Below are 20,701 nucleotides of genomic sequence, written 5' to 3'. Positions count from 1 at the left end.
TTGGATTTTATCCTATTGCAAGCCCAATTAGCACTTAAAACTTGTCATTCTTTCCTTTTTTTTCCTGAATGAAAGATTTCTCCTAATCACGGAGTAGGCATCTTAAGGGCAAAAGCCAGTGCTCAGTGGTCAGGGTGTCCCCAGTGCTTGCACAGAGAGGGCAAGAGGTGGGTGCTCAGTGAATGGCATGGAAGGAAGGAAGGAAGCGTGTGAGCCTGGCAGCAGGGAAGGGTTTTCACTGGGGTAGGAGGCCCTGGGGAGGGGGAGGGGATGGGTGGAGGGTGAGCAGCAGAGAGGTGAGCCAGCATTAGGGGGAGGCAGGCAGGGTGGGGATGAGGGCAAAGGGGTACCTCCCTTCAAGGCCCTCGAGAGCCACCAAGCTTGGCCCTTCATTTCACAGACGGAGAAACTGAAAGAAAAAGGGCGGCCCTTGTCTGAAGTCACCACGGAAATAAAGGACTCCAGGTCCTTTGAGGGGCTTGGGCTTTGGGGGCCCCTGACTGGCTTTTCTTTGTTCCTGCAGGGGGCCCGGCAGAGCAGGCAGGGCTGCAGCAGCTGGACACAGTACTGCAACTGAATGAGAGGCCTGTGGAGCACTGGAAATGCGTGGAGCTGGCACACGAGATCCGGTGACAGGGACAGCGGGCGGCCTGGGGCCTCAGGCTGATGGCACTTCTTCCCCCCAGCCCTGGGCACACTGCCTCGCCCAGCCCTGCTCTTGCTGCTCCCTCCTTTGCCCAGCCATGAGCAATTCACTTTGCTCCTCAGAGAGTCAGTTTCTTGGCCTGAAATTGGAAGGTTTGGGCTCAGAGCAATTTTGGGTCCCAGAGCACACAGCGGGGAAGAAGCTATCAAAGAGGCCCTGTGGTTCATGATGTGACTCCAGGGGGTTGCTTTCCTCTTCAGCTTATTACTCCTGTTACCAAAAGAGCTAAGCCCATTGTTTTTAAGGACATATAGATGTTGCGAATATTTCAATTGCACAATTAAAAAATTATTCTTTAAAATGTTTGTCTCTTGAATTTTGACCCCTGGGGTAAAACCCCAATGGCCCCATTTTAGGTTTGCTTCTCGAATGACCAGAGGACGGATTGCATTTAGGTGGCTCACTTGCTCCTGCTCACTTATATCTTGCCCATGACAGGCATCATGAGTTGAGTATGGTGCTCTTTCCTGTTCAACTTGGCCTTGGCCTCAGGGTCCTTCTCAGCCACGTCCAGTCAACTAGAGTTGACCTAAGAGACTCCTTTGCTCTCTCTGCTTTAAATGGCCTCTTGCATCTCTTCCTGCCCTGATACTGGGCTGGGGGCTTCTACCTGTGTCTGCTTCCTCTTCCCTTCTTCTTCCTCTCTGCCCTGCAGGCCCCCACCCTGGCTGATATTGGTCTTCCCCAGGCTCAACTTCACTGTGTGATCCCCCAACTTCCAGGAGCTGTCCCAGTGAGATCATCCTGCTTGTGTGGCGCATGGTCCCCCAGGTCAAGCCTGGGCCAGACGGCGGGGTCCTGCGGCGTGCCTCCTGCAAGTCAACACATGACCTTCTGTCACCCCCCAACAAACGGGAGAAGAACTGCACCCATGGGGCCCAGGCACGGCCTGAGCAGCGCCACAGCTGCCACCTTGTGTGTGACAGCTCAGATGGGCTGCTGCTTGGTGGCTGGGAGCGCTATACTGAGGTGGCCAAGCGTGGGGGCCAGCATACCCTGCCTGCTCTGTCCCGTGCCACTGCCCCCACCGACCCCAATTACATCATCCTGGCCCCGCTGAACCCTGGGAGCCAGGTATGGACAGCTGATGTGGGGAAGGTGAAAGGGCATTGGGTCCCTGTGGGAGGTCAGGAAGACTCCAAGACTCAAAATTGTGTTATAAGGAGGCTACAAGGGACTGAGGGTGTCGAGCAAGGAGGTGGGGTGTATGCTAGCTCTGGCCTCTGCAAGGCTGGTTTGGGTGGAGAGAGCAGATGGGTCTGTGTGGCCTCAGGGCACAGATCCAGGGGATGCACAGGCTGGAAAATTTCAACTCACAAGAAGGAAGAGCTTTCTACCAGCCTTTCCACAGTGCAATAGACTGTCTTGGTAGATGATGCACCCCTGTCATAGGAGGTGCGAAAGCAGATACTGCATGATTGCATGATGGGATGATCGAGTGCATTCACCAAAACATTATGACCATAAGAGAGAGACTTCGGGAGAAAAGTATCCTGAGGTCAAGTAAGTTTGAGAAATATTCCCAGTGCACCTTTGCCTATTTGAGGCTCTGATGGCATCCTGCAGGACAGAAGGAGGTTGAAGCTTGTTTAACCCACCATTTCCCAAACTTCCCTGATGGTGGCATCCTTTATGGCATAGTTGTTAGTGTTCTGCCATTCCAGTGTTCCACAGAATGCACTTTGGAACAAGCCACTGTAAAGGAAATTGAGGACTGGCCAAGGGGTTAGGCTTCATGACACCTAAAGCCTCTTTTAACTCTAATCTTCCGGGATTCCATGTTCCCTCCAAGCCCCCTCACTCAGCTGGCTAGCAGAACTGTTGTTTTTCCCTTGTGTCCCAAGGTGCTGTATTTCTTATCCCCCAGGCCCAGTGCCCAGCAGCTTACTGGGATGCCCTGCCCCATTCCTGGGTCTGAGACAGTTTCTCCTGTTTTTTTTTTCCTTGTAGCTGTTGCGGCCTGTGTACCAGGAGGATACCATCCCCGAAGGTGAGTCTACCCTCTGCTGTGCTGCCCACTGAGCCCACAGAGACAGCGGCTGGCAGTTGATGCCTGGCCCAGCCTCTTCCTCTGAGTTCAAAGGCCTTCCCAGTGGAGTCAAGTACGCCCAGCGTATCAACACAGACTCTCTCCTCTTGGCACATATTCTCCCTTACTGAACCCATCTCTTTCTTCCTTGAAGCTGGAACTGAGAAGGAAGAGAGGGGATCTTACCAGAGCAATCTAAGAGACAGGGTTTTCAGTCAGGCGTTTAACTGAGATTCATCCAATTTTACCAAGCAAGCAATATATGTAGGTGCTGTAGGCAGCATGGCTGGGCCTGCAAGGAAGTCATGGAGTTTGGAGCTGGGAGGCCTCGAGTTGGAATTCTAGCTGTGTGACTTCGAGCAAATCATGTCCCCTCACTAGCCTCAGTTTCTTCATCTATAAAACAGGGCCAATAATTCCTACCTCAGAGGGTTGTTGGGAGGATGAAATGAGGAAATGGTTGTGAGCAGTAGCCTGTATACTGAGAGAGGCAATACAGTTTAGTTGTCTTTGAAGTGAACAGATGTCTCTCCTGTTTGATGGATTCTCTTCCTTTGGCCTTCATATCCTGGCCAGGGATGGAAACTGGGCTCAAAACCAATTCCTTCTCCCAGGAAGCCTGAGATATCAGTCTTGACATTGGAGCTGACAGGGCATTCCTTTAGGCCTTCCACCCGCCTGCTGGAGAGCTCTGACTCCAAAGTCTGGCAGGTATCTGGAGGGTGGAGACCAACCTCACCAGGTGGCCCATGATGCTCATCTTGTGTGTGCTTGATTCCCCCTTCTGGTGCCTTCAGAATGCCCTTGACCTCCTTCCTTGAGCGTGGCCTTTTCCCAGTACTTGCACACTTGCTTCCTTGCCATTCCCCTCTGCCAGGGGAATGAAGGTGTGAATCACAGTGGTGTGAAGGTGATGCTTGTGCCTTTTTGGGTGAAAAGGGCTCCTATCAGGCTCAGGAGTGCTGATGGAAGGCACCTTCTTTCTCTCTAGTTTGTTGGAATTGAATCTGTATTACTTCTGGGGAGGAGTCTGACAGTGATTCAACAATGAGTTTTTCAAAAGCTTTTAGTTGGCACATTAGATTAGAGTGGAGATGCCACTGCTAGAGTGGCTTCATTAAGGGCAGGGCCTGGGCCTGGCTCATTTCTGTGGGTCCAGAGCTGGACCCAGGGTCTGGCGAATAGCAGATGCTCAGTAGACTTTTGGTTGAGTGACTGCCTAAATGAAAATGACTCCAGTTGCCTTGAAGGGTTTGAAGGCTGGTCATGGAGGAAGGGAGCTGGAGAGGTGTGTCACCTGCAGTGGGCACATGGACATGGCCTGGGTGGTCTGGGATTGATTCCCTCTCAGTTTGAGAGATGCCTCCATGTCTCCCTGGTGTGCTCACAGCCTCTATCCATGTTTTCATTCCTCTTTAAGAATATAATACTTAGTGAACCAGGAAGGGCACAGTCGTCTAAGCCAGGGGCAGGGGACAAGTAAGGAAATGATGATGATGTTAATAACAATGGTAACTGTTTGAATGCATTCTATTAAGATCTTGACCTTACTTCATTTATTCTTCATAATAATAATACTTTTGGTATCCAAGGACATCTTTGCTCTTTACCAGGGATCAAGTCTTCGTAGCTCACAGTCTTTGGGTTCAAGGAAGGGGTGTAATTCAGGGCATGAAGCTTTACTTAAACACACTTGAGGTTGTCAACAGGGTGGTGACTTCTCAGTCTACCTCCTCTGGTTGGGCTGCCAGGAGGTAGCCTTTCAGGTGGGAGGGTTGAGCCATCCTGAGTTGAATAGGTGGGAGGGTTGAGCCATGCTGAGTTGAATAGGCTCTGGTGCCCTTCTGGGGCCTGGGGTGCCTGCCTGCCTGTGGTTGGCATTTTCCCCCAGGGCCGCTGGTGCCCTCAGCATTGTCCCCTGCCCCGTGAAGGCAGCCTGGCCTCAAATTTGCCATTGCCAGTGCAGGATGGCTGCCAGGGCTCACCTCAGAAGCTGGGAGCAAGGCCGTGTAATTACTGTGTTTGGTCAGTGAAGCAGGTGTTAGAAGTAAAAAGGGTAAATGGAAGTTTGGGCCAGACATCGTAGGAGGTAGCAGGTGGGAAGTAAGTGAGTTTCCCTTCACAGAGCTCAGTAACTGGGTTGCAAACTGGACTGTTTTTTAAAAAAAGATACTTCAAAAATGAGTTTTGGAGAGCCATGCCCACTTACTACACATTTTCCAGGGGAGATGGGGGACTAGGGCATGACTGCAGTGTAGGTTGGGTTGACCCACCTTCTATCATATACTGGCCAAATGACCTTGGGCAAGTTGCTCAATCCCTCTGTGCCTCAGTTTCCTTGTCTATAAAATGGGGGGCTAAGCAGAATTTTCCTAAGGCAGAGTTATGTGCCAGGTGGTTTATTTATGACGCTGGAGGCCCTAGGTGAAGATTCTGTGACAGCTCTGGGCAGCTGGGCTAGGGAACAGAAGAGACAGATTCTTTAAAAAGTCTGTGACTTGGGGCCCAGGGCCCAGATTTTGACATCTGCAAATGGTGTCCTTTACTTTTGGTCTGTTTTGCCTCAGTCCCCTGCTTGTCAGTCCTTCATGGTTTTTTCTTCTCTGCTCTAGGCTTGGCCATGTTAAATTAGACTGCTTAGTTCCAGATGACCCTGTGGCCCCATTCACACTATGGTTTGAGGTCCAGCAGACCTGTCTGTCCTTCTGCCAGCCCTGATGGGTAGATTATCCAGTGGTTTAGGGTTTGTGATAATCTCTTGGGCACTCAGTCTCTGGCACAATTCACCAAGTCCTCTCCCATCAGGTCTCTTGTGTGAGCTTCCTGCTGGCCTTGGGGCAGGCGAGGCAGCAATCTGTATTTTCTCCACTTTGCAGTGGAGAAAACTCTGACTCAGAGGGGAAAGGAAACTTCAGGGTTACACAGCCAGTATCTGACTTGGGAAGTCAGTGCTCAGGTTCAGGGTTCTTATCTAACTCAAATTCAGTGCAGATCTTGAGAATCAGAATGGGTTCTTTCAGCAAAGGGGCCAGGGCCTGGCAGCGCAGACTCCTCTGGGGCTGATCCCAGGGCCAGATCAGATGAGGAATTGTGTAATGTCTTCTTTGCATCTGCTCCTCCTGCCCCTGTCCTGGGCTTGTGCTCTCTCTCCTCCTTGCTAAGCGACTCTCCGACTCTCCGACTCTCCGAAGAGGCAGGAAGTGGTTTGAGTGCTGCCCCCAGTTTCGACTGTCATCAGTGGTCACTTGTCAGTGGGGGGAGTCAACTAACTTGTTTTTCTCACCTCTGTGAGAAGGGGCATGGGGTGGGAGGAGGAAGCAAGTGCGAAACCTTCTGAGCTGAATTTTTCCTCTGAGGTTGTGGGCCTTGCGTTGGTGGGGAGCTTCCCTGAGATGTCTCTTGGTCAGGCCACCTGTTCATCTCCTGGCTGCCAGGGTTGGGGGCAGTGGAAAGACGCCTGGGCCTGGGACACAGACTGGGTATCTGGGTCAGGGAGGGCCTGGTCAGTTGCCCACCTGGCAGCAGGAACCCTGTGTAAGAGGCCCAGCTATGTGCGGAGCTTGATAGCTCTGGAATTTGTCTCCCACTTGCTTGCATCCAGGAATCCCTGACTTTTTAAATACTCTGTGTTTTGTTCCTCTGCCCATTTGATGGGACATAATAAAGACCTGTATACCACTCCTTGTTCAGGGTGAGGGTTTGTATTCAGCAGTGCCTCCTTAAAGAGGGACCCCTCCAACCATTGTAGCCTTCTCCTCTCTTCCCTAGGGGTGGCTTTGTTTTTCTCTCTCCTTCTCTTCTTTTTATGATTAAAATAATTTGCAAGTTGGTGGCCAAGCTGGAGTCTCTCCTGGCTGCAATGAAGCCTAGGATTTCGAGACCCTTGGAGCACTTGATTTCCAGACTTGCTTTTCTAAGTGGAGGAATCACAACAACAAAAACAACAATAAGTTAGCTGCCAGCTTTTATTGCACACTTACTAGGTCCCAGGCACTGTTCTAAGGACTTAGAGCATCCCATTTAATCCTCACAGTGACCCAGTGAGCTTGGCACTATTATTACAGTTGGGGAGACCAAGACTCTGAGGGCGAGGTAAGTTGCTCAGGGCTACAGAGCTAGTGAGTAGGGGAGCAGGATTTGAACACAGCCATCTGGCTTCAGAGCTTGTGCTCTTTACCAGGACCTGGAGCGGCAAGTGCCACTTCTTATTCTAGACTGACTGAAGTGAGCCAGGTTGCCTCAGCTCTGCTGGCTGGTTGAGGGCCAACTCTGATATATCCTGGGATAGCCACTGTCTCTGCCACCACTGCAGAGAGTGGTCTTTGTCCCTGGAGCCTGGGAAGTGATGGAATGGGCGAGCTGGGTTGGGAGTGTGCAGGGAATAGTGGAGATGGTGGCAGGGGGGAGGGCATATGTCCTGCGATACAGGGCAGTTGCCACTCTGCTCCAACTGATTTTTCCACGTGAGGCTGTGGGCCCAGTGAGGTCAGATCTTCTGATTTTTCAAATATGAGAGATTTCTTGATTTTTCAAAGTGTGAGGCCAAACTTATAGGTCTGATTTAGGGCCTGGGTCACCAGGTGAAGACTTCTGCCTCTGTCATTGCTGTCAGTTCCCAGCTATGTCCTTGCCTTGGACTTGCTTGTTTACGTGGCAGTGTGTCTTGCTAGAGTGTGAGGGAATAACTTGAGGCCTGAGACCTGTCTGAAGCCTCCCTATGTTCTCAGCACCTTGCACAGGGCCTTGCACAAAGTAGATGCTCAGAAAATGGTTGTTGACTGAATGAGTCTGTGGTCTCTGTTTTTGCAGAGGGGATGCCTTTGCAGGGGTGATGGAAATGCCTCACATTCCCCTATCTCTGTTCCACAGAATCAGGGAGTCCCAGTAAAGGGAAGTCCTACACGGGCCTGGGGAAGAAGTCCCGGCTGATGAAGACGGTCCAGACCATGAAGGGCCATGGGAACTACCAGAACTGCCCAGTCATGAGGCCACATGCCCCGCACTCAAGCTATGGCACCTATGTCACCCTGGCCCCCAAAGTCCTGGTGTTCCCTATTTTTGTTCAGGTGAGCTATGGCTGGCCCCAGGAAGGAAGTGAGAAGGATGAGGGACCTTCACCCCGGGATTCAGGGATGGTGCCTCATCCCAGGACTGAGAATCCCCTTTTGGGAAAGATAAATAGCTTCAGATGCTCAGGATTCTGGGGGCTATACAGAGAGAACAGAGGTTTCCAGGAGGATGCACAGGAAAAAGTGGGGGTAGGGGAGCCCAGCAATAAGATGGTCCTCTCCTTCCCCTCGTAACTTCCTTTTTTTCTGGGGATAGGGCAGGTGCACTACTTGTGGTAATGTTGCACGGCCTTCTTGCTGAGCCTGCCACTCCCTGGCTCACCCAGTGCTTAGTTGTTTGGAAAAGACTGAGGGAGAACCTGGGGTCTGGCATCTTGTCTGGTCTCCTTGATCTCAGCAAACATGTCTGCCCAGCTGGCCCGAGATTCATTGAGATCTCCCTTCTTCCCCCTCTTCTTCCCCCTTCCCTTCTTCCCCATTTCTCTCTCTTTCTCTTTAAAAAATTACCTTTATTTATTCCGTCACTCAGATATAACCAGTGTGAACATTTAGGTATCTTTTCTATGTGCATATACACATTTAAAAACCCCCAAACAGATATTATTCTATATTTTATATCCTGTTGCTTTTTAAAATGAAAATTGTAGCATGAACATTTCCCACAGCATTAAAAGTTCTTTGAGCGCGTGTTTTATAGTGGTTGCAAACTATTCTATCATATGGATATACCATATTTATTTAACCAGTTCTCTATTCAGATACTTATGTCTACTTTTTTGCTACTGTAAATAACTCTGTGAGGAAAATCCTTGTGCATGAATTGCCCTTCTGATTACTCTCCTTGGGAGAGATTCCTGGATGTGAAATGACTGGGTCATGGGTCATAAACATTTTAAGGGCTCGTTACACATATTGGCAAATTATTTTCCAGGAAGATTCTACTTGTTTATCCTCCCATCAGCAGCAGAGAGGTGACATAGATCCAAGGCCTTTATTTCTGACCATGCCTTCCTTTTCTGGTCTCCCTGGCATCCCACTGTGGGCCTGTCAATATCCACTGGATCTTAGAACTTATGCTTGGTTAGGACACAGTGCATCTCTAGCAGGCAACACGCCTCTCCCTCTGCAGCTTTGTCCTCTTCCTTCTGCCTGCCTCTCTCTCCACAGGGCCTGGGTTTTGCCTTTCTGTTGGTCTCTTCTCTTTCTTAGGATGAGACACAATGGTCCTCGCATCCCTGAAATTCATTTTCTAATTTTTATAAAAAATTAAAATTCGTTTTTAAAAAGTTATGAAAACTTTTAAATTGCAGAGTATATAAACTAAAAATGCTGCAACACTTAAATGTGCAATCTAACAAATAATTATAAAACGAATATCCACTAAGATAAAGGAATAGACCATTGCACTACTCCAGCCTGTATATCTCTTCCTGATCATAATGCTCTACCTTCCCAGCAGAGGCACCTACAAGCCTGACTTTATGGGAATCATTTCCTTGCTTTTCCTTAGTTTCACCACTTATGTATATTTACCTAAATAACAAGTTTTGTTTGGCCTCTTTTTGAATTTGTTTAATGAAATTATGCTGCATATCTTCTTTTGGGTCTTGCCTTTTTTGCTTCACATTATTTAAAAGATCTATCCAGATTGTGTGTGTAGTTGATATTTATTTCATTACCTTTTTTCAAGCACTTTGCTTTATGTCAGGCTCTTAGACACCATGTTGTACATTGACAAGGACAAGTTCTGCTGAGTAATCCAGAGTTTAGGGAGCTTTCTCTGGGCTGGGCTGGGCAGGGTGATAGGGTAGTGTGAGAAGTCTGGATAAGAATTGGTCCCTGGAGAACTGATGGCTGAAGAGTCAGTTAGCTCAAGCATGTTATGAATGCAGAGCAGGAATTGGCCTGGACTCGAAGGAACTCAAGTGACCAGATCTCTTGGCATGTGGCTCAATGCCTCCTGGGCCTGACAGCAGGGACCTTCCTGGAGGCATAAACAGGACAGATGGGGGAATATAGGGGCTGGGAGGGCCCAGGAGCCTGGTGTAAGGGGGCAGGGAGCTCGTGGGGGAGGACTGCAGAGGACCCAAGCATGTGGTTGGACTTCCTGCCAGAGAGCATAGCTCTCACTGTGCGGGTTGGTGGGAAGGTGGCAGCAACAGTTCCTCACAGGACAAGAGCACTTGTCTTTCTGTTTCTGTGTATGAGGGGGTGTGTGGGTTCTTGGTGGGGGGGGAGGGCTGCCAGTCTTCTCTCTGTCAGAGGCCTCTCTATGGCTGGCTTTGACACACTGTCTCCCACCTCCCCCACTGTCCTCACCAGGTCTCTTTGAACTGCCCACTCAGCTCAACCTTTGCTTTGTTTTCAGCCTCTAGATCTCTGTAACCCTGCCCGGACCCTCCTGTTGTCAGAGGAGCTGCTGCTGTACGAGGGGAGGAACAAGGCTGCCCAGGTAAGACTTACACACGTTTCCCAGGTGGGGTTTCCTGGTGAGCTTCATCGGCCATCCTCCAGGCCCCTCATTTTCCTGTCTTCCTGATGGTCTCAGAATCGTACAATCTCAGAGCAGAAAAGACCTGAAAAGTCTTCAACACCCCCCTCCTCCCACCACCCTCCTTACCAAATGGCTACCCAGCATTTTCTTGTACATTTCCTGTGATGGAGAACTCACCATCTCTCAAAGCTGTTTAGTACATCTTCGATGGTTAGAAAGTTTCTCCAGCCCCTAAAAGGCATCTCGTTTATCCCAACTTTCTTTAAGGAAGAGAAGAGATGGCAATTCATGCCAGCTGTGGTGAGTGACTTTGTGAGCGAGAAGACTAAAGCTGTTAGCCAAAGAGAATTTTTAGAGGAGCATCAGTTACCTGAGTTTTCTGGGTCTGTATTAACCCAAATCCCAAATCCTCTTCTGAAAGATCAGTCTATGATTTCTCCTGGGTTTTAGCTCTGCCAACAGGGGGTGAGGGTGGGGGCCATGCCACTCTTCCTGGGAGCTGGCCCCTGCTTGTCGTTAATGGGAGGACTTCACTCACCCACACAATCCCCAGAGTTGGCCAGGTTCTAGCTCAGCTTATTTAAGCTAAGTTTTATAGCTTAAAACTACTTGGGAACAGAAGTTGGAGCCCTGGGATCTGGCCTGGCTACCTGGGGGTGAGTGCAGGGGGTTTGCTGCAGATCAGGCCCTGAGGTGGAGCTGGCTCAGCCAAGCAGTGAGTGGCAGCTTGGGGCAGGGGAAAAAATCAGGAAACTTGGAAGCTGGAAGCCTATATCCAGCCCCATTTCTACTGCTCATTTGTGATTGCTCCCTTCTTCCTCAGTCTTTCCATCTGAACAGTGGGTTTATGTCTATTTTGAGGCAGCAAGGACAAGGTCTAAGATGGGCTGAAAGCCCTTTCAGTCTCAGCGTTCTGGGACTCTATTGTGATTGTGGCTAAAGCAGGAGGATGGTTTTGTTTTGTTTTATTTTTTAAACAGGTAGACCGGAATTCATATATTCCAAATGAGCATTGTCTTTTTGAAGGAAGCTCCCTGGGGAGACCGCGTGCTTATTTCTACCACACTGGCATTGCTTACTACATTTCTAGACCTTCTCTTTGGAAACTTTCTTAATCTCGGCATATCTTCTGAATTGTCTTAGTGGGAATAAAACTTCATCTGTTGAGGCGGATTTAAGTTTTTGAGGAACGAGAAGTCACTTGAAGCTATGTTTGGTGAATGAGTGTAGTGGAGCTAAGTCGTGTGTCCTAGGATCAGAAAGTGAGATGTGGCTATCAATTCACCAGACTCATGAGAAAGCAGTTAGAAATGGCAGCCACCTGAAACATATACCTGTGTCTAAATTCACCTTTTATTTGTCCACTCATCATTGAATCTGCAAAATTGAGTACTTATTGCATATGCTCACTGTGCATGCATTTTGCATACTTGATCCCAATGAGCTCTTGCAGTACCCCCATCAAAAGCACGATTGTCTCCACTCTGTAGATGAGGAAACTGAAGCTCTATCCAATGAGATTAACTAGGACCCAAGGGTCTCAAGGCAGGTAAGGGATAGAGCCAGGATGAGCACTTGGATCTTTCTGGCTCAGCTGTGCTGTCCATGATCCTGCGCTGTCTCTGGCATGTTTGTTTAAAAACAAAGTAGCAAACACAAGCTGAAGCCATAGCTTGATTACAGTTGCAATCTGTCCAAAACATTTTTGCCTCCTGGATCTTTAAAACCTTGAAACCAAGAGACACCCCCACCTCTGCCCTGCCCGCTGCCTTGAAGATTGAAGGAAGCAATTTGAAGACAAGTAAAATAAATATATTCCCTTTTCTTGAAGTATGATAGCAACAAAATATGTGGATCTTGGTACCCTATCATATTATTCAGGCCAAAAATATAAACCAACTCAAGGGGTATTTAGATAAATTCACAGACCGTCTGTGTTGGTTGGGCTCTCAGGAGGCCTCCATTCTAATTGCTTCTCTGTAACTTTCCAGCTAATGGTTTTCCAGTCAGTTCTTGAATCTGCAGGGGCAGCCTCTCCAGGAGGTGGTTTTGTTACTGGAGAGTGCTAAATTGTAGGCACTCTCCCTTATGCTCAACAGAAATCTTTATTTCTGGAATATTCCCTCGTCTTCCTCCCATCTCTTCTCTGGGCATGCTCAAGTTTGCTAATGTCTGTAAGCTGATCTAGTCCCATAGATTGGACTGGCCTCATCACACCCCACCCAGAAGTCACAAACTTGACAAATGTGTCCTGAGATCAAATCAACATTTTGGAGCAGCCTCATTTTTGTATTCAAACAGTAGTTATTGAGCATCTGCAATGTAGCCAGGCCCTGGGCTAGGTTCCAGGAATATTCCAAAGCACGAGACAGACACGCCCTCACTTTACACACTGACTCACTGCGTTTACCATTTACTCAGGCACCAAGGTCTTTTCTGCAAATCCTGCCCTTAGGCGAGATAGTCAGTAGGAAGCTTGGTTAGGGCCACTTGGGAGAAGTCACCCTCCAAGTTGTAAGGATTCCCTAACCAAGACATTCCTCAACCCTTTGGGAAAACAGAGGTGTCCTTGGAACAAGTGTAGGGAAGACACTGATGGCCCCCAAGGCCCGTTGTGGAGGGCAGCAGGGAATTGGACCATGGAGATGGGCATCACTCTGCCATGGGCTGCTGTGGGTCCTACTGGAGCAAGGCCAGCAGGATGCTGATGAGATGGGAGGGGGGTCCGCATGCCCTCCCCTGGCACACTTGCCCCTCTGTCCTGTCTCCAGCTGTGTGCCAGCTCTGTCCTTTCCCTGACCTGACCTTTGGGGAAATTCTTTATTCGTGCTTTAATCACTTCCTGTCTAGACGGTATTCTCAGCTCTGGGAATCTGGGCTGGAGTGGTGGCCTTGGGTTTTTCTCACCTTGCCCTTGGCTCCACCCCACTTGCTCTCCATCCAGTTCTCTCTGGGTTTGGGCCATTTTTTTGACTTTCTAGTCTCCTGACAGATTGTCTCCTCCAACGCTTCCCCTGCCAGCTTCTTTTTTATTCTGGAGATGACAGCCAGATTTCTCTTGAGTTGGGTCATGTTTTACAGGAGCCCTAGGGTTTGCCTTATGTTTCTGGCTGGTTTAGAGCCTTCTTTCCATTGCCTAGACTTTGAAGTCCTCTTCTCAGATAACCAACCACTCCAATCCTTCTGAACTCTTGGATCATTTTCTTTCCCTCCCTTAACTTTATTTTTTTGCCTCCTTTGCTCCTCTTTTTTGGCCTTTATTTGGATTCTTTCACATTCAGGGACAGGACAGCTGTAGGAATATTGCTACCTCTCTCTACAGTGAGAGCTTAGGGCCCACCAGACCTGGGTAATGGTTCCTGGCTGTGGGGCCATGGACAGGTCACTTAACCTCTCTGAGCCGTAGTGTCCTCATCTGTAAATGAGGGCACTGATGTTATTTACAAGTGAGGATCCACTGAGCAGAAAGTGAGTGTTCAACAAATGGAGGCTTCTGTTGGGCCGTATTGAGACAGGGCTATGGTGGGAAAGGGGTTGGGTAGGGTCACCACCAAGATCCCTTCTAGCCCAGGGTTCTGGAGCCTTCATGTTATGATAGATTTTGATTTCTGCCCACGTAGCTCTACTTTATTCTTTTAATAGTTGCATAAAATTCAACCCTATGAAGGTAATAAAATTTATCTATCTACTCTTGATGGACACTTGTTATTTTCTTTTTTTTTTAAATTACAAAAATGCTGCTGAAAACATCATTGTATGTTCATATCTATATGTCCTTGCAAGTATTTCTGTAGGACAGAGTCTTAGAAATGGAGTTGTGGGATCGTCTTTGACAGTTTGATAGCTGAATGTCAATATGTTGACTTTTTAAACTTCAGCAACAATCCAGCACACACTGTGGCCCTCAGTACATGCCAAACCCTTCTGGCCGATTCTTCTTACTTCAGAAGAGATGAAGTGTCAGGTTTTGACACCTCAAAGTGAAGTTCATATAATTAATACTATTTTGTTTTCTTTGGAGAATCTAAAATTGGATTTTATCTCTTTTGACTAAAGGCCACTGCAGGATCTACAAAACAAAGAACAGTGTAATCTTTACTGGCATTAGAGGATCAAGTGGATTTTGTTTTAGCATAAAAATATGTTGAGCATGCCTATTGATTTACCTATAATGTCTAAAAATAGCTTTCTCTTTATTTTTGGAGCAGCTAGTGTATAAAAGAGATAAAAGTTATACACATGTCTGTGTTGGAGTGTATAAGTAACTGGTGTTTTCTTGAACCAATTTCTCATTAATGCAGTTAAAATTATCCATGAGGAATTTGGTAATATTACTTCATATTTCATGATTCTTCACTTCAGTCTACAAAGAGCTTGTGAAAGAAGCCTTTCTGTGAGGGAGCCAGGCCAGGACTCTTTCTGCTGTTTATACTGATGAGAAAACCAAGGCTGAGGGAGTTAAGGGAACTTCACCAATTTCTAGTGGCAGAAACTGGGATAGGAGCCTCATGACTTCTGACTCCAGGTCAAGTGCTCTTTCAGTCAGACACTTACAGTAGAATAAAAGCAAATATGGAACATCTTACAGCTCAAGGGTGGCTCTAAGCTGAGGGCACTGGGCTCTCCAGACAAGGGGAATTTGATCAGAAAGGTGGGCCTGGGGGCATTGGGCTTTAGAGAGGCTTACAGAGGCCATTTTCTGTGGAGGGAGAGGGCTGTTTTTTTTCTTCTGTTTGCTTTTTCCCACTTTGCGGAGTGGAAGTATAGAGAACTGGAGGGTGAAGGGGCCATCTCAATTGCAGGTCAGACTGCAGGTGAGGTCTCTGTCTTTGGCTGAGACCACACAGGGAGTTGCTTCTGGTTCTGCCTGAGATGATAAGGTGTATTACCCGGACCTCCAGGAGAGGTTGTGGCTCCCAGCCTTCAGGGGACAGCAGAGCAGTCAGTTCTGTTTGCTCTCTCTTGACGCAGGTGACACTGTTTGCCTACTCGGACCTGCTGCTCTTCACCAAGGAGGATGAGCCTGGCCGCTGCAACGTCCTGAGGAACCCCCTCTACCTCCAGAGCGTGAAGCTGCAGGAAGGTGAGTGAGTGCCCGAGAAGTCTGGGCTCCTCCCAACTTGCCCCGAGTCCCACTGCTCTGGGCAGCATGGCTGCCAGCTGTCAGCGGGGCATTTGAGAACGTGTTGTCAGGCTCTGTCTCTGGGCTGGTAGGCTCTCAGACACTGGCATTCCATTCTAGGCTGGTAAGCCTTCTGATATACCTGAGCTTTTCTGGGAGGTTTCTATTCTAGAAAGCTTTCAAGGAGATAGTGGGAGTGGGGGTGGGGAGAAGAGCTTTAGACTCAGACAGTTCAAATCTTGGCGCTAGCCCTCGCTACTGGTGTGACCTTGAGTAAGTAAGTTACTCAACCTCTCAGAGCCTATTTCCTCTTGTGTAAGTGGGGATAATAATAGTATCTCAGAAGGTTGTTGTGAAGAGTAAATAAGGTCATATATGCAAAGTGCCTGGCCCACAGCAGGTGCCCAATAAATGCTAGTCACCCCCCCACTCACCTCACATCTGTGGACAGAGACCACTGCTCCTTCTCCAGCCAGCTGTGTGGCCCCGGCCAGAGTCTGAAGCAGCTGTGGTGTGTGTGGCTGGGGGCAGACGAGTGGCAGGAGCCCGTGGGAGTGTGGAGTGCATTTCTAACCCCAACTTTCCACCTGCCCTCCTCCACTCGCCCAACGGGAAGCCAGCTGGGAGTATCTGTCGGGCGGTTTGGTTTGGCGCCTGAGGTCTCAGCTGAAAGGGGCTTGATTTCCTCTCCCAGATTATGAAAACAACAACAGACCTGTTGGAGCGTGGGTGAAGGGGCAGGGAGGAAAATGTTACCTAGCGAAAGAATTCTGTTTTGGCGGGTGTTGCTCTAGGAAAACTTCCTGACTGTTTGCAAAGCCATCCCATGTGCCTGGTGCCTCGGCTGTTCTTCCTCCTGGAAACCCAGTCGGTGTGAGAACCTCTACTCAGGCCTCCCACAGGAAGTCACTTGCAACCTCTCCTTCTCTGGCTCTGCCTTTCTCCTGCTCACTGACCAGGGAGGCCACCAAGGGGAAAAGCAAGTCACCTCACTTGGGGCCAGCCCCTCCCTCTGGGCAGGCTCAGCCTGGCAGAGGGGCAGTGGGGAGGAGCATCCTCTGAGTGGCTTCAGCTCAGGCACTGGCAGGCCAGGGAGCTCCCTGTGCCTGCTGAGGGGAGCAGGCTGGAGCTCCAGCGACTCTGCCCTTGGCTTCCCTGCTGCCTTCGCCCCGCTGCTTCACTCTCTAGCACCCAGCTTCCCCTACACTCCCGTTGTCCCTTGTCACACACATGCACTCCCAGCACAGTCCCTTCCTGTCTGCTTTCCCCTCCTTGCCCCTAGCTCAGACAATCTAGGACCCAGTGACATTTGAGGAGTACTGGGCCGGGAGCAGTGCTCAGTCACGTGAGCTGATTGATTGTAAAAACTGAACCCTCACTCTGCTGTGCACATGACAGGTCCAGGGCCACAGCCCGTGACCTGGGGTGCTCAGCTTCCTGCTAAAAGGAGGTAGGGAAGAGAAGGGGGCTCAGCTGGCTGTGCTTTGGGTGGAGTTTGGGGTTGTGGGGGAAGAAGGCAGTGGGAGAGCTGATGGCGGGAGCTGGGAGTTTGGGGGGGGTCTGGGCTTGGCTTTGCTACTAATGTGCTGTGTGACTTCAGCTGGCCCTTTCTCTTTTCTGAACTTTAGTTTCTTTGACAGTGAAATAAGGGATGGGCCAGCACTTCATGTTACCTCTGAGCTCTGATACCCCCAGAGGGGACCCCAAAGATTGATGTGAAAAACTCAGCAGTGCCCGTGCTATCCTGCCTCCACTCCTCTGGGGTTCTGGACTGGGAATTGGTTGGGTCTTCCCCTCCTGGAGCCCCCAGACCCAAGACTTGGAGTAGGGTGAGCTCCATTCTCCATTGGTTAGTGATGGTCAAGGTGGTACGGGGCCTTGAGGTGTTGCAGAGAAACTCTCCAGACACTGAGCTGCATTTGAGCAATAGCTTTGTGCAGGCATGGCTTCCTTGGGCTGGAGACCACTTCCTCTCCCTGCAAGTGGCCAGCAAATTCAATGAGGGCTGGGGGTGGCCAAAGCAGTGCTCCTCGGGAGAGATGACCATGGCTAGTAGAGTCCATTGGGTTGGTGTGGGAGAGGGGTGTGTTTGTGGGTGTGTGTGTATGTATGTATGTGTTGGACAGATGGTTTGTGGCAGACTCAGGCCTGAGATGGTTTTGGGCATACCTCCAGGGAGCCTAAGAGCTGCTGAGAGTGAAGGAAACAGCTCGATGATGCTGAGCACTCAAGGTGCACATTGCTTTCCAGGCATGGGGGGAGCCCTAGCCTCTCCCCCCCCCTCAACTGTCCCCCACTTCCTTGAGATAGGCGTGTGGGTCTAGATGTTCATGGAAGTCCAATGACCCCTTTTCCTGCAGTTGGAGCTGGAACCACAGGACCCAGTGTTCTGAGTCCTGGCGCCCGATTTCCTGCCTGCCTCCCCTGTGCCCCAGGAGACACACTGCTGCAGCAAGCGCCTGATTGAGGCTTTTAAGAGATGCATTTGGGGTCTCAGCTGGAGCCTCTGTTGGCAGAATGGTCTTTGATTAACATTGCTTACAACTCCTAGGTTTCTTGTTTGTCTCTTTCAAATCAACATGTATACAGAATTCAATCTGGGGAAAAAAGATGGTAAACAAGGAATGTACCCAGCCTTTTTGGGCTGGCTGGGGCTGGCGAGGGCTATTCCCTGGCAGGGGAAAATTTGCGCCACCCTAGGGACTAAGGATTCTCTTGTGTGATGTGTCTGAAAAGTCCTTAGCTCCACTGGCCATGTATATTCCCAGGACCCAGCATGGGGCACAGAACATCGTGGGTGCCCAATGAATGTTTTTTGTGTGCATGAATAAATGAATGACTAAAAGGAGACCAGAAATGGTTGCCTTAGCTCAGGAGCTGGGGGTGCACCCCGCCCCCAGGACTCCTAGCTGGTGGCCACTTCAATTCTGCCTGCCCTGCTCCTGCCCAGCTTCCCCCAAGCTTCACAGGACTGAATGGCAGTTTAATGGGAACAGGCGGAGAGCTGGCACTAACAATTGGGACATCTCCGGTCAGCCAGGGCCCATTGTCGTCTCTTCCTGCCTCTGCCGTCTGCTGGCTTTGCTGTTCTTTGAGTTTCTGCCTCCCAGGCAGCCAGCATCACACCCACAGTGTGTCTTCCTGGCCTGCTCAGGTCTCTCAGAAGTGGCCTGGAAGTGTCCAGCTGATTCTTGGGCTCTCCATCCACCTTGAGGAGCCAGGTACTCAGTCTCAGAAACTCAGCTGCTTAGGTTCCAGCTGCTGGAATGCTTGGAGGTAAATCAGTCCACGTTTTCTGAGCACATCCTCAGAGCCTGTCTCAGTGCCGGCTGCTGGGACAACAGCAGTGGAAAGACACATTTCCACCTCTGGAGTTCATAGCCTGGTAGAATGACAGATGAGTAAACCCGTGGAGGGGGCAGAAGTATGACATAGTGGTCAAGGACACAGGCTTTAGAGGCAAGCCATCCTAGATTCATTCTCAGCTCTGCCACTTACTCACAGTGTGCCTTGTACAAGTTGTTTTCCCTCCCTGGGCCTCAGTCTTTGTATCTAGAGAATGGAGACAATTCCCTCTTGGCTTGCCTCAGAGGGTACAGAGAGTTTGGTGAATGGCTGAGTTTGGGATTTCAGACCAGGTGTGAGAGGGTTTTGGGAGAATGCTGAAGGGGTCAGACCTGGGCCAGGAAGCCATCTCTGGGCTCCACCCAGCGCATTCTTGGGGATTACCCTTGCATGGTCCACGTTTTCCTTGGTAGGAAGTGAGACCCACTCTGGAACTAGATGGATCCTTGTTGGGTTTCAAAATGGTGGAGACAGTTGGAATGTTTAAAGGAAAACCCAAATGTGTGCCACCTCAGTGTCCCTTCTCTATACTAGCCCCCAAGTCTCATGTCCCTGAAGGGGCTGAGGTTTTTTTCTGGGTGGGGTTGAGGTTTCTCTCCTGGGTCAGCCCCTTGCAGCCTGCTTTTCTGCAGTTGCGGCTCTTCCCTGGCTCTCTTGCTCCCTCGGTTTGTTGTTGTTTTATGAGGCTCTGAACCATGCTGAGCACTGCCCCCATTCCATCCTTCTCTCGAAGTGCTGCCAGCACAGGGCTGTAGGTGGAGCGGATTTCGGTGAAAGTTTGCAGTTATGCAGGGATGTTGGTGCTGGGGGAGGAGAGTGGGGTGGTGTCACAGCACAGAAAAGTTGCCTGGGCAATCCATCAGCCATCCCCTGCCATAGGGAGTATGTCTCAGGGTGTGTTCCCCCTAAGCTTTTCTGTCTCCCTGAGTTTCTCATCTTCTAGGATTTCCTTTCCCTTCTAGAGCCTTCTCTTTTCTCACTGCCAGCTTCCAAAACCCAGATTTCTGTTTTTTCTCACATATATCTTTTTGGCTTTCCCTTGGCCACAGGGTCTGCTTCTAGAAAGTCAAGGAAAAGTCCCAGTGTGTTTTCCTAAACAAAAGAAACCATCTCTTCTTGCCACACCCTCAGCATCACAAGGAACCAACAGAAGCTTTGAAATTTGTTTTCTTAAACATGATGGACTTCTTAGGCAGAGAGAAGTAGAAGGATTTACTCTAAGTCCAAAGAGAACCCCCACTTACTTATGAGCTATTTTTATCTGGCTCTGGCTGGCAGCCTCTGGCACTAGGAATATTTTTGTCCAGGGAACCGCCCATATACTTGCTTCAAAGGGACCTGGCCTTCACCCATACCAGGGCCCTCACTTGCTGCTTTTCTTAGGAATTGGCTTGACCCTCACTCTCTATTTTTACCTGGCCACCTTCTCTTTGTGACAAATTTTGGTTTATTTGACAATTTCTTTGATTCAAGTATGTATTGAAGGGTCTACTTTGAGCCGAACATTGGGCCTGGTGCCTTTAGAGGACAGGAGGGGCGAGGTACTGTCTACACGGTGGGCATTTGAGAGGTGGGGTATGTAATGGGTTGGAGTGTGGGCTCTGGAGCCGGGCTCCCCAGGTTTAAATCTTAGTTCTTCCTTTTACTAGCCGGGGCACATTACTTAATCCATCTGTGCCTCAGTTTTCTCACACGAGTCATGGCTGGTAATAACCCCTGCCTCACAGGGGTTGTTGTGAGGGTTGAGCTTGCATGTGGGAAGAAGTTGGAGCAGCGGGAGGCATCTAGCACTATGGTACTCTAAAGTCCTATGGCACTTTAAGTGTTGGCTTAATACATGCCGTGTGGTCGCTTTTCTCAAAAATGATGGCCTGCCTGCAGAGGTCAATTGCTTGAAATACAGGATGTTACTAACCATCCCGGGACTGTGCCCAGA

The 20,701-nt window shown here is 49.6% G+C and overlaps 1 protein-coding gene across 7 annotated transcripts in view; it reads left to right on the top strand.

Annotated features, from left to right (window-relative positions):
- RGS3 (regulator of G protein signaling 3) overlaps positions 1–20,701 on the top strand; it is a 128,284-nt gene that overhangs the window by 36,955 nt on the left and 70,628 nt on the right. For 2 of the 7 annotated variants that reach the window (XM_063082220.1, XM_063082221.1), the window contains exons 10-15: positions 524–629; positions 1,429–1,780; positions 2,657–2,696; positions 7,605–7,801; positions 10,173–10,256; positions 15,270–15,381. In XM_063082220.1, the coding sequence (XP_062938290.1) occupies positions 524–629; positions 1,429–1,780; positions 2,657–2,696; positions 7,605–7,801; positions 10,173–10,256; positions 15,270–15,381 (891 nt within the window). Of the gene's footprint in view, positions 1–523; positions 630–1,428; positions 1,781–2,656; positions 2,697–7,604; positions 7,802–10,172; positions 10,257–14,897; positions 14,950–15,269; positions 15,382–20,701 lie in introns of those variants that run through there. The other 5 variants (XM_063082215.1, XM_063082214.1, XM_063082213.1 and 2 more) reach the window with 4 other exon arrangements.

This window comes from Cynocephalus volans, chromosome 17 (assembly GCF_027409185.1).
Source record: "Cynocephalus volans isolate mCynVol1 chromosome 17, mCynVol1.pri, whole genome shotgun sequence".
Classification (NCBI taxonomy): Eukaryota; Metazoa; Chordata; class Mammalia; order Dermoptera; family Cynocephalidae; genus Cynocephalus; species Cynocephalus volans.
Note: the sequence above shows the minus strand (reverse complement) of the source record. Positions and strands in the feature narration are given on the sequence as shown.